The sequence below is a fragment of the Salmo salar genome, chromosome ssa02 (genome assembly GCF_905237065.1).
Source record: "Salmo salar chromosome ssa02, Ssal_v3.1, whole genome shotgun sequence".
NCBI lineage: Eukaryota > Metazoa > Chordata > Actinopteri > Salmoniformes > Salmonidae > Salmo > Salmo salar.
This window is the reverse complement of record NC_059443.1, coordinates 57,723,091-57,736,524: the sequence shown is the minus strand read 5'-3', so window position 1 is coordinate 57,736,524 and position 13,434 is coordinate 57,723,091. Positions and strand designations below refer to the sequence as shown.

At 44.4% G+C, this 13,434-nt stretch overlaps 1 protein-coding gene across 2 annotated transcripts in view; it reads right to left on the bottom strand.

The window, feature by feature from the left end:
- LOC106587236 (mitochondrial Rho GTPase 1-A) overlaps positions 1 to 13,434 on the bottom strand; it is a 30,714-nt gene that overhangs the window by 4,110 nt on the left and 13,170 nt on the right. The window contains exons 8-19 of one of the 2 annotated variants that reach the window (XM_014175438.2): positions 9,873 to 9,974; positions 9,655 to 9,753; positions 9,376 to 9,484; positions 9,036 to 9,159; positions 6,864 to 6,948; positions 6,535 to 6,680; positions 4,018 to 4,118; positions 3,398 to 3,528; positions 3,080 to 3,163; positions 2,822 to 2,944; positions 2,368 to 2,570; positions 1,361 to 1,483 (exon numbers count right to left, since the gene is read on the bottom strand). In XM_014175438.2, coding sequence (XP_014030913.1) covers positions 1,361 to 1,483; positions 2,368 to 2,570; positions 2,822 to 2,944; positions 3,080 to 3,163; positions 3,398 to 3,528; positions 4,018 to 4,118; positions 6,535 to 6,680; positions 6,864 to 6,948; positions 9,036 to 9,159; positions 9,376 to 9,484; positions 9,655 to 9,753; positions 9,873 to 9,974 — 1,430 coding nt within the window. The remainder of the gene's footprint in view (positions 1 to 1,360; positions 1,484 to 2,367; positions 2,571 to 2,821; positions 2,945 to 3,079; positions 3,164 to 3,397; positions 3,529 to 4,017; positions 4,119 to 6,534; positions 6,681 to 6,863; positions 6,949 to 9,035; positions 9,160 to 9,375; positions 9,485 to 9,654; positions 9,754 to 9,872; positions 9,975 to 13,434) is intronic. The other variant, XM_014175446.2, reaches the window with a different exon arrangement.

The following is a 13,434-nucleotide window of genomic DNA, read 5'->3' as shown; positions in this document are numbered from 1 at the left end:
AACGCCAAGCGTCACGTCTGGAGGAAACCTGACACCATCCCTACGGTGAAGCATGGTGGTGGCAGCATCATGCTGTGGGGATGTTTTTCCGTTGCAGGGATTGGGAGACCAGTTAAGTTTCGAGGCAAAGATGAACGGAGCAAAGTACAGAGAGATCCTTGATGAAAACCTGCTCCAGAGCGATCAGGACCTCAGACTGGGGCAAAGGTTCACCTTCCAACAGGACAATGACCCTAAGCACACAGCCAAGACAACGCAGCAGTGGCTTCGGGACAAGTCTGAATGTCCTTCAGTGGCCCAGCCAGAATCCGGATTTGAACCCAATCAAACATCTCTGGAGAGACCTGAAAATAGCTGTGCAGCGACACTCCCCATCCAACCTGACAGAGCTTGAGAGGATCTGCAGAGAAGAATGTGAGAAACTCCCCAAATACAGGTGCCCCAAGCTTGCAGTGTCATACCCAAGAATAATTGAGGCTGTAATTGCTGCCAAAGGTGCTTCAACAAAGTACTGAGTAAAGGGCCTGAATATTTATGTAAATGTAATATTTCAGGTTGATATTTTTTTAACATTTGCAAAAAAAAATTAAAAACTTGTTTTTGCTTTATCATTATGGGGTATTGTGTGCAGATTGATGAGGGGGAAAAAAAACTATTTAATACATTTTAGAATAAGGCTGTAACGTAAATTTTTTTGGGAAAAGTCAAGGGGTCTGAATGCTTTTCGAATGCACTATGTAGGAATTCACTCAAAACAGCGTGACTTTGAACATCCGTACAGCCCTATGTACTAATCACAACTAAAGCTGCCAAAAGATGAACGTCCAACAGGATGAACAGATGAGACACTAGACATCCGCATTATTCGACTACATATGCATTATTCATTAATGAAGAGGAACAAAACGAACAAGGTTGGAATAGAACAAGATGGTAAAACAAGTGACAAACGACAGAGAGAGAGGATCAAGGAACTCAGAATCAGGGAACGTTGGGATGAGGCAAAAGATTAAGAGTGAGACGTCATGAAGATTTACATGGTTTATGACAATCCACAGCACAAAATCCACGAGAAAAACGCCCAAACTCCAAAACAGGTCAAAACAGAGGCGATGAACAGCAAATGAAGAAGAAGAGGGACAAATGAAGAGGAGGGTTGTTAAACAGAAGAGTGTGAAGGCAAAGACAGGGTTCTCAGAGAGAGAGAGAGAAAAAAAGGAAGACAGAATCCTCCATGATTAACAAAATGACAAAACGTTTCGGGGGCAAAATGAAATGGCAAGCGAAGAAGAAGAGGAGGAATAACGTAAAGGAGGATTGTGAAACAGAAGAGTTGGAAGGTCTCTGAAAGAGTAAGGACCTGCTGAGAATGGCGGCGTAGAGCTTGGCCTTCACCGTCTGCACCAGCTCTGAGTTGATGAAGTTCTGCAGGTGGCAGAAGGTGCACCTGTTACAGGTACACATACAGCGCAGCCGAGCGTGACTAAGGAGAGAGACAGAGGTGCACCCACCCACACACAGACACACATACACAGGCACAAAGAAGACGACGAGAGAGTTAGAACAAAGACCGATGCCACCAGAAGGTTTGAGCTCTTTAGCCCATAGAGCTCATCTCTTATCGGGTTAAAAACCAAGAGCACCGACCCAGGAAGAGAGGAGAATTGTCTAATTAAACAACGGGAGAGCATGACCACACGTCTGATCCATAGTAATCTTCACCTCACACTGTTGGGGTTAGTAATCTCCAAATAGCCACTTTGGATCATTTCCCTCATTGTTAAATGTCCTCATGCCACCACAGAGTTAGAGGTCTATATATTAAATCAAAATGCACTAGATGAAGTATGTGATACATTGATGCTGTCCCCCATGTGTTGGCTACAGTTCTGAGGAGTACAGTTCAGATGAGTCCAGTCCACTGTGACAGAGAGGTGATCAGTGTGGACAGCAGCCTGACAGAGAGAGTAGTGGGAGAAGGGGCACGCAAGGGCAGTAAACATACAGTAGCAGCTAATGGCAAATTGAATCCACCACGTCTAACAAAGATGGTGGACACTGTTCACCCCAAGAGTTCAGAGTCTCTATATTTCAAAATGTGAAGTGGCACCAATTTGGGAAGTGAGGGATTTGGGAAGTGAGGGATGAGGTAGAATTTAACAGCTTAGGGGCAGTTTTAGGGTTTGAGGTGGGGTTTTGGGGCAATGGGTATTACAGCATGAGATGGAGTCTTAAAATATTTTAAAGGATTTTTTTTTAGGGATTGTGGAGAGGGTTTAAGGGCTTAAGGTAGAGCTTTAGGGTTTGAGCGAGGGATTTTAAAGCTCGACATGGGGCCTAATATAACAGAGTGCCCCCACTACTCACGGGTGCATGGCCATGGTGGTAAGTTTGGTGTAGATGTCTTTGCAGGGTGCGTCTGCCGTGTTGCAGGTGAAGGCCTGCGGAGGGGGCATCTTGTGCTTCCTACAGAACTCCAGAGGGGTGAGGGCGTATAGCTGCTTGGTCTCCTGGAGGTCCGATTTGGCTGCGATCATCATGCACGGCGTCTTGGTGTCCATGAAGTACTGCTGCAAAAGGCAGAGGGATATTGTTATTGGACACTGTGGTATTTCCTTCAGCAAGACTTTTTTAAAGACCACGAAAAGTTTTAAACGCTCCAGAGAAGCACATATTGGTAATAATATGGTAATATATGGTTTCCGCTTTAAAAACATGAACTTTAATTCAGTGGTAGATTAGAATAGTATTGGGTAGCCATCTTGAAATACTAAATAGACAAACAGGGATAGTAGTAGGACTGGTTGTGAACGGCACATACCTTGAAGACTCTGGCGCAGTACTCGAAGGAGTGGGGGTTGCTGGCGTCGTACACCAGACACACAATGTCACAAGCCAGGTCAGTGTCCGAGAGGACGTCAAAGTCTGGGAAAACTTCGTGGAGCTGAGGGAGAGGAAACCAAATGGAAGAAGTTAATGAACAAACACAAAAACACACACACAAAGTTTAGGCTGAAAAGCTGTGGACAAATAAACACCATCTAAATCGATTAAGAGCAAGTCAAAACAGACGACTCACCAGTAGGTATTTCTCCTGACCATACACATATGCTGTGCTGATAGCATAGTAGGACATGTGCTCTTCGCTAACGATGTTTTGACGCTGAGAGAAAAAAGTGAGGGGGGAAAAAAAAAAAAATTCAAAACACACAAAGAGTTTACCAATACCAAGAGGAATTCCAAAAAAGTTCTAAACAGGCAGTAGACTGAAGTATTTGGAGTGGCGTGGATTTGTTTAAATTTAAATCGTTCAAATGTTTCTTCCGTCCAGGGAAGTTTTCCTTGCCACCGACGTACAACTTACTCTTTGAGGGAATGAATTCATGTTGACACTGACCGTGAGGTTTCTTCCAAGGAAGGCTTGCAGGAAGCCGCTCTTGCCACTGCCGCTGTCCCCGAAGATGTTACAGCGGAACACACTGCGCTGGGTCTGCTTCTTCTGCAGGTCAATCTTCTTGTCCCTCGTTACTATAGAACGGAGAGGACACACACACAACTGTTCAGTTTCCACAGCAAATTAACGTATATGAATGAATGTTTTAAATGCTGTGGATGTCTTTAGTCCTATGCAGAATGTGGTTTCAGTAAGTGTAACTTGGTCCCTGCTCTCTAGACAGAGTTAATACAACATGAAGTTCTAACACACAATGTTTCCAGGTTGGCTGTAGACTAGTGGTTATTTCTAACTTTGGCAGAAGTCATCTTCTATACCGTTAACTGAAATACGACAAGGTTTTAGTTGAACAACGTTTACTCGACCGTAGTAGCACAACACATGGATGCCATTGCACTCAGGCCAGGTTCATCTACAAGGAGAGTCCTGCGCAGGCGCACGAATAACAGAGTGATAGCACCGTAATATATACTGTCCCACATTCAGAGCCATATCTATAGGTCTCTGCTCATATCTCATCTAGTGGTCGTCTCAGATGCCATGACAACGGGCTGTCCTCCCACCTGTGATGGCTGCTGCCTGGGACTCCTGCTCAGAGATGATAGAGTAACCAAGGTAACCCAGGTACTCCAGGCAGCGCTGGACATCCAGGTAGGTGGTCAACCTGGGCACAGGGAAACACAGAGGAGTGAATGGAAACTGTCATACACTGTAAGAAACACTGTCTTGGGGGGTTCATTCAGACTTCCATAGTTTAGATAAATGCACAAAGTGTATCGTTTGTTTAACACAGTAGTACAACTCTCGTGTCAAATCAAATTTTATTTGTCACATACACTTGGTTAGCAGATGTTAATGCAAGTGTAGCGAAATGCTTGTGCTTCTAGTTCCGACCATGCAGTAATATCTAACAAGTAATCTAACCTAACAATTTCACAACAACTACCTTATACACACAAGTGTAAAGGAAATAATAAGAATATGTACATAAAAATATATGAATGAGCGATGGCCGAACGGCATAGGCAAGATGCAGTAGATGGTATAGAGTACAGTATATACATATGAGATGAGTAATGTAGGGTATGTAAACATTATATAAAGTGGCTAGTGATAAATTGATTACATCCATTTTTCCATTATTAAAGTGGCTAGAGTTGAGTCAGTATGTTGGTAGCAGCCACTCAATGTTAGTGATGACTGTTTAACAGTCTGATGACCTTGATATAGAAGCTGTTTTTCAGTCTCTCGGTCCCAGCTTTGATGCACCTGTACTGACCTCGCCTTCTGGATGGTAGCGGGGTGAACAGGCAGTGGCTCGGGTGGTTGTTGTCCTTGATGATCTTTTTGGCCTTCCTGTGGTGTAGGTGTCCTGGAGGGCAGGTAGTTTTCCCCCGGTGATGCATTGTACAGACCTCACTACCCTCTGGAGAGCCTTACAGCTGTGGACGGAGCAGTTGCCGTACCAGGCGATGATGCAGCCCGACAGGATGCTCTCGATTGTGCATCTGTAAAAGTTTGTGAGTGTTTTTGGTGACAAGCCAAATTTCTTCAGCCTCCAGCGCCTTCTTCACCACGCTGTCTGTGTGGGTGGACCATTTCAGTTTGTCTGATGTGTACGCAGAGGAACTTAAAACTTTCCACCTTCTCCACTACTGTCCCGTCGATGTGGATAGGGGGCTGCTCCCTCTGCTGTTTCCTGAAGTCCACAATCATCTCCTTTGTTTTGTTGACATTGAGTGTGAGGTTATTTTCCTGACACCACACTCCAAGGATCCTCACCTCCTCCCTGTAGGCCGTCTCGTCGTTGTTGGTAATCAAGCCTACCACTGTAGTGTCGTCTGCAAACTTGATGATTGAGTTGGAGGCGTGCATGGCCATGCAGTCATGGGTGAACAGGGAGTACAGGGCTGAGAACGTACCCTTGTGGGGCCCCAGTGTTGAGGATCAGCAGGGTGGAGATGTTGTTACCTACCCTCACCACCTGGGGGCGGCCCGTCAGGAAGTCCAGGACCCAGTTGCACAGGGCGGGGTCGAGACCCAGGTGGCGACCTAAAACAACAGCGCTGCAGAAGGGGCAGACAAAGCGGTCTTCTGGTCAGGCTCCATAGACGGGCACATTGCTGTCCTTCACAGGAAGGACAACAACCACCCGAGCCACTGCCTGTTCACCCCACTATCATCCAGAAGGCGAGGTCAGTACATCAAAGCAGGGACCGAGAGACCGAAAATGTCTTCCATCTCAAGGCCATCAGACTGTTAAACAGCCAACACTAACACAGAGAGGCTGCTGCCTACATAGACTTGAAATCATATGCCACTTTAATACATGGATCACTAGTCAGTTTAATAATGCCACTTTAATAATGTTTACATATCTTGCATGACTCATCTCATATGTATATACTGCATTCTATACCATCTATTGCATCTTGCCTATGCCGCTCGATCATCGCTCATCCATATATTTATATATTCTTATTCCATTCCTTTACTTAGATTTGTGTGTATTAGGTAGTTGTGGAATTGTTCGATATAGCTGCACTGTCAGAACTAGAAGCACAAGCATTTTGCTACACACGCAATAACATCTGCTAACTATGTGTATGTTACCAATAAAATGGTATTTTATTTGTGTGCGTGTCTGTCTGCTTGTATGTGTTCAGGTGTGCGTGTGTCTGTATCGGTCTGTCTGCGTTTTCAGGTGTGTCTGTGCGTGTTCAGGTCTGTCTGTCTGCGTGTTCAGGTGTGTGTCTGTGTCTGCGTGTGTGTGTCTGTCAATCAAAAGCTTTGATTTGGGAATTCTAAATTCCAACAGAACAAAGTGTATAAATCAATATCAAATATTTCAATGCCCTTGGACACGGGAAAAATGGGTCAGCTTTTTTTAACACAAATGCTACGTGTTCAGGTGCGTGTCTGTCTGTCTGCGTGTCTGTCTGTCTGTGTTTTCAGGTGTGTGTGTGTGTGTGTGTGTGTGTGTGTGTGTGTGTGTCTGTATCAGTCTGTCTGTGTTTTCAGGTGTGTGTGTGTGTGTGTGTGTGTGTATCAGTCTGTCTGTGCGTGCGGTGGTAACCCACGTCCACTGGGACAGGTAGCCCTGGTAGGTGATCCAGTCTTGGTCGTTGGTGTACACCGTGTTGTTGACGTCGGGGCCCCAGGGCATGTAGGGGAACACGTCAAACAGGTCCTTCAGCTCCTCTGGGGACAGGGCACAGTCCCGGTCCTGAAAAACACACACACACCTCATGGGTCATTGGCATCTAGAACATAAGGACACACACTAGCTTGACCACTCGATTTATGGTTCATCCACTGCCAGCAGGGTTTAGAAACGGTTTGACGTTTGTTAGTCTGAAATGTTGGCTCCAAATCCAATGGTATCATTTACCACAGGAAAGGTCAATACCTTGTCATGTTTGTCAAAGACACTCTGCAGGAAGAGGTAGGCATTGTGATTCAGCTCGGTGGTGCAGTCTGGAGGTACTTTCAACCTGGAGGTACAGTAGAGGTGGGGAACACACACACACACACACACACACGTCAGATGGAGAATCCTGCAGAGATTACGAGATAAATAAGGACACAGATTCAATTATGGCGTCCTCAATGGACGCTCTGCAGGGGGGAGAGAGACTTGTGGGTAACTGAGGTCAGAGCCAGAAGGGGATGGATGTTAATCCTGACTGTACTGGGGCTTAGTGACCCATCTCAATCTGAAAGAAGGGAGACAGACATCTTCTGTTTTACTGGGTCAAGCCAAAGTGTATTTCTGCATGGGAATCAATGTTGATAGATATGTATTACTACTTATTGGAAGTCTCTGAGGCTCAGATTGTCCTTGAGGAAGACAAAGGCAATAAAAGCATGATGAACTAAGCACGCGGAACGGTCAATATCTCTGCCTGTGGGTAGAGGTAAAGACATGCACACTAATAGGTAGGGCTGGTAATTGCCAGGGACCTCACGATACAATATTATCACTATACTTAGGTGCCGATATGATCTGTAATGCGATTTGATACTGTGTTTTTATTGCGATTCAACTTTCCAAACATACTGCTCACCATATGTGTGCTGCAGAAGGACAAGAAAAAATGTGTTTTGATCAGTCATTGAAATAAAAGTGCTGAAAACAAGTTGGCTCCCTATTTAAAAACAAGATGGAGAACAAGCTATGAAGGAACAGGTTGTAGTGGGACGTGTAGAAACAGACAGTACATCCTGGAGGAACAGGTTGTAGTGGGACGTGTAGAAACAGACAGTACATCCTGGAGGAACAGGTTGTAGTGGGACGTGTAGAAACAGACAGTACATCCTGGAGGAACACGTTGTAGTGGGACGTGTAGAAACAGACAGTACACCCTGAAGGAACAGGTTGTAGTGGGACGTGTAGAAACAGGCAGCACACCCTGAAGGAACAGGTTGTAGTGGACGTGTAGAAACAGACAGTACATCCTGGAGGAACAGGTTGTAGTGGGACGTGTAGAAACAGACAGTACATCCTGGAGGAACAGGTTGTAGTGGACGTGTAGAAACAGACAGTACATCCTGGAGGAACAGGTTGTAGTGGGACGTGTAGAAACAGACAGTACATCCTGAAGGAACAGGTTGTAGTGGGACGTGTAGAAACAGGCAGCACACCCTGAAGGAACAGGTTGTAGTGGGACGTGTAGAAACAGACAGTACATCCTGGAGGAACAGGTTGTAGTGGGACGTGTAGAAACAGACAGTACATCCTGGAGGAACAGGTTGTAGTGGACATGTAGAAACAGACAGTACATCCTGGAGGAACAGGTTGTAGTGGACATGTAGAAACAGACAGTACATCCTGGAGGAACAGGTTGTAGTGGACATGTAGAAACAGACAGTACATCCTGGAGGAACAGGTTGTAGTGGACGTGTAGAAACAGACAGCACACCCTGGAGGAACAGGTTGTAGTGGGACGTGTAGAAACAGACAGTACATCCTGAAGGAACAGGTTGTAGTGGGACGTGTAGAAACAGGCAGCACACCCTGAAGGAACAGGTTGTAGTGGGACGTGTAGAAACAGACAGTACACCCTGGAGGAACAGGTTGTAGTGGACGTGTAGAAACAGACAGTACATCCTGGAGGAACACATTGTAGTGGGACGTGTAGAAACAGACAGTACATCCTGAAGGAACAGGTTGTAGTGGGACGTGTAGAAACAGACAGTACATCCTGAAGGAACAGGTTGTAGTGGGACGTGTAGAAACAGACAGCACACCCTGGAGGAACAGGTTGTAGTGGGACGTGTAGAAACAGACAGCACACCCTGGAGGAACACATTGTAGTGGGACGTGCAGAAACAGGCAGTACATCCTGGAGGAACAGGTTGTAGTGGGACGTGTAGAAACAGACAGTACATCCTGGAGGAACAGGTTGTAGTGGGACGTGTAGAAACAGACAGTACATCCTGGAGGAACAGGTTGTAGTGGGACGTGTAGAAACAGACAGTACATCCTGGATGAACACGTTGTAGTGGACGTGTAGAAACAGACAGTACATCCTGGATGAACACGTTGTAGTGGACGTGTAGAAACAGGCAGAACACTCACGTGAGTGGGAACAGGTAGTCCTGGTGGAGTTCCAGGTCGTCGTCGTAGCCGAACCTCCTGAGGACCGTCCAGGTGGTCTCATGTCTCCCCCTCTGGATGAAGAGGATGTGGAGGAACAGGAACCCTGAGGACCACCACCACGATATAGGTCAACGGAATGTGGAACATGGGGACATTATTCAAACATACCCCAACATGCTCGAACATGGTGCTTCAGAAAGGTGTGACTAGTTTTATAAGAAATGCAGGACTGAGATGGCAAAGAAACAGAAAAGAACACACATTTGGATCAACAGGAAGTTCATTGTCTTTGCTCCCTCCCTTTGTCAATAGAGCATACCTTTGAGAGTGAGGCCGTTGTCACACACACCGTCGATCACGTTCTTCCTCACAACGTTCTTCACATCCTCCAGGGCCTGGGATGCCAGTGGGGCATTGAAGCATGTCCTCTGCGACACACACACACACACACACAAATCACCAAAGCTGACAAGGAAAACACTGAAATAACTATTTGAACTCGTCACCTGAATGAAAAAGGGCTAGTGAACTTGTTAGTGCTGTAATGAACTTGTGCTGTGCTGCTGTAGGTGTCAGAGTCACAGAGTTGAAAACTCACCTGGAAGAAGTTGAGCTCATTATCATTGAGAATCCCATCGTTGTCCAGGTCTGATACCTTGAAGATGCGAGTCAGCGCTTTGATGCAGGCGAGCTTCATCTGGGAATCAAGTCCAATCAACAGTATAATGACACAGTTGGCCTCAAAGTAAATGTGAGACTTTATGAACAACTCTTATTTCTGTAACATTCTGTCAACAGGGCTTCTTCACTCTTTACCTGTTTCTCCTCTGGACAGTATAAAGGGCCAGTGGGGTGCAGGACAGCCTTTTGGGCGTAGTAAAACAACTCAGATATGTTCTTCAGGTTCTTTGCTGAACACTAAAAAAAACGTTACGGAAATACAGAAAGAAGAACATACAAAATATGAATTTTCATTCATCCTGAAATAATATTTCTATTTACCAACATATCAAAAACTACACAGTTCCTGTGCAGAAATAAAATAACTAATAAATACCTAAAAATATATCTCAGTGCAGAAAGCACTTAAAGCTGGAATCCTTAAAATGGTGAAAAATCCACGTCCATTTGGGATATTACAACAACAAAGAAGTTGCTGCAAACAACAAACGCTGCAAGCTGCTCGGTGCACCTCACCTCCGTTTTGTCCACAAAACAAAAACAATAACAAAAAGGTGCCGGGCGCAGACAGTGCCGCTGTTCCCCCTAATGCGAATCCATCTTTAAGCTGGGCACGGTAAACTCCCTCCCTCCCTCGCTCCCCACTAGATGGGTCAGGAAAGGGAGAGTTGTTTACAGTAGAGTATAGTAGTGTTCAAGATCAGTCTCCATAGTGACCTGGCTGGCTGGGGCCTGGGAGGATCTACAGCCGGGATTGGTCTGAGGAATAAGCCAATACTAATTAGTAGAGGTCGACCGATTATGATTTTTCAACGCCGATACCGGTTATTGGAGGACCAAAAAAAGCTGATACCAATTAATCGGCCGATTTTCATATACAGTGGGGGGGGGAGTATTTGATCCCCTGTTGATTTTGTACGTTTGCCCACTGACAAAGAAAGGATCAGTCTATAATTTTAATTGTAGGTTTATTTGAACAGTGAGAGACAGAATAACAACAAAAATATCCAGAAAAACACATGTCAAAAATGTAATAAATTGATTTGCATTTTAATTAGGGAAATAAGTATTTGACCCCCTCTCAATCAGAAGGATTTCTGGCTCCCAGGTGTCTTTTATACAGGTAACGAGCTGAGATAAGGAGCACACTCCATCGCCAAGCAGCTTGGTGAGAAGGTGACAACATTTGGTGCGATTATTCGCAAATGGAAGAAACACAAAAGAACTGTCAATATCCCTCGGCCTGGGGCTCCATGCAAGATCTCACCTTGTGGAGTTGCAATGATCATGAGAACGGTGAGGAATCAGCCCATAACTACCCAGGAGGATCTTGTCAATGATCTCAAGGCAGCTGGGACCATAGTCACCAAGAAAACAATTGGTAACACACTACGCCGTGAAGGACTGAAATCCTGCAGCGCCCGCAAGGTCCCCCTGCTCAAGAATACAGATACATGCCCGTCTGAAGTTTGCCAATGAACATCTGAATGACTCGGAGGACAACTGGTGAAAGTGTTGAGGTCAGATGAGACCAAAATGGAGCTCTTTGACATCAACTCAACCCACCGTGTTTGGAGGAGGAGGAATGCTGCCTATGACCCCAAGAACACCATCTCCACCGTCAAACATGGAGGTGGAAACATTATGCTTTGGGGGTGTTTTTCTGCTAAGGGGACAGGACAACTTCACCGCATCAAAGGGACGATGGACGGGGCCATGTACCGTCAAATCTTGGGTGAGAACTTCCTTCCCTCAGCCAGGGCATTGAAAATGGGTCATGGATGGGTATTCCAGCTTGACAATGACCCAAAACACACGGCCAAGGCAACAAAGGAGTGGCTCAAGAAGAAGCACATTAAGGTCCTGGAGTGGCCTATCCAGTCTCCAGACCTTAATCCCATAGAAAATCTGTGGAGGGAGCTGAAGGTTCGAGTTGCCAAACGTCAGCCTCAAAACCTTAATGACTTGGAGAAGATCTGCAAAGAGGAGTGGGACAAAATCCCTCCTGAGATGTGTGCAAACCTGGTGGCCAACTACAAGAAATGTCTGACCTCTGTGATTGCCAACAAGGGTTTTGCCACCAAGTACTAAGTCATGTTTTGCAGAGGGGTCAAATACTTATTTCCCTCATTAAAATGCAAATCATTTTATAACATTTTTGACATTTTCTGGATTTTTTTGTTGTTATTCTGTCTCTCACTGTTCAAATAAACCTACTATTAAAATTATAGACTGATCATTTCTTTGTAAGTGGGCAAACGTACAAAATCAGCAGGGGATCAAATACTTTTCCCCCCCCACTGTATATATATTTGTAATAATGACAATTATAACGATACTGTATGAACAATGAACACTTTTATTTTAACTTAATATAATACATCAATGAAATCAATTTAGTCTCAAATAAATAATGAAACATGTTCAATTTGGTTTAAATAATGCAAAAACAAAGTGTTGGAGAAGAAAGTAAAAGTGCAATATGTGCCATGTAAAAAAGCTAACGTTTAAGTTCCTTGCTCAGAACATGAGAACATATGAAAGCTGGTGGTTCCTTTTAACATGAGTCTTCAATATTCCCAGGTAAGAAGTCTTAGGTTGTAGTATTATAGGACTATTTCTCTCTATACCATTTGTATTTCATATACTTTTGACTATTGGATGTTTAAATAGGTACTTTAGTATTGCCAGCCTAATCTCGGGAGTTGATAGGCTTGAAGTCATAAACAGGGCAATGCTTGAAGCACAGCGAAGAGTTGCTGCCAAATGCAGGACAGTGCTGTTTGAATGAATGCTTACGAGCCTGCTGCTGCCTACCACCGCTCAGTCAGACTGCTCTATCAAATCATAGACTTAATTATAATATAATAACACACAGAAATATGAGCCTTAGGTCATTAATATGGTCAAATCCGGAAACTATCATCTCGAAAACAAAATGTTTATTCTTTCAGTGAAATACGGAACAGTTCCGTATTTTATCCATCTAATTTTATCTAACACCCCTAAGTCTAAATATTGCTGTTACATTGCACATCCATCAATTTTATGTCATAATTACGTAAAATTCAGGCAAATTAGTTCGCAACGAGCCAGGCGGCCCAAACTGTTGCATATACCCTGACTCTGCGTGCAATGAACGCAAGAGAAGTGACACAATTTCCCTAGTTAATATTGCCTGCTAACATGAATTTCTTTTAACTAAATATGCACGTTTAAAAATATATGATTCTGTGTATTGATTTTAAGAAAGGCATTGATGTTTATGGTTAGGTACATTCGTGCAACGATTGTGCTTTTTTTCGCAAATGCGCTTTTGTTAAATCATCCCCCGTTTGGCAAAGTTGGCTGTCTTTGTTAGGAAGAAATGGTCTTCACACAGTTCGCAACAAGCCAGGCGGCCCAAACTGCTGCATATACCCTGACTCTGTTGCACAGAACGCAAGAGAAGTGACACAATTTTCCAAGTTAAAAGAAATTCATGTTAGCAGGCAATATTAACTAAATATGCAGGTTTAAAAATATATACTTGTGTATTGATTTTAAGAAAGGCGTTGATGTTTATGGTTAAGTACACATTGGTGCAACGACAGTGCTTTTTTCGTGAATGTGCTTGTTAAATCACCTGTTTGGTGAAGTAGGCTGTGATTCAATGATAAATTAACAGGCACCGCATCGATTATATGCAACGCAGGAC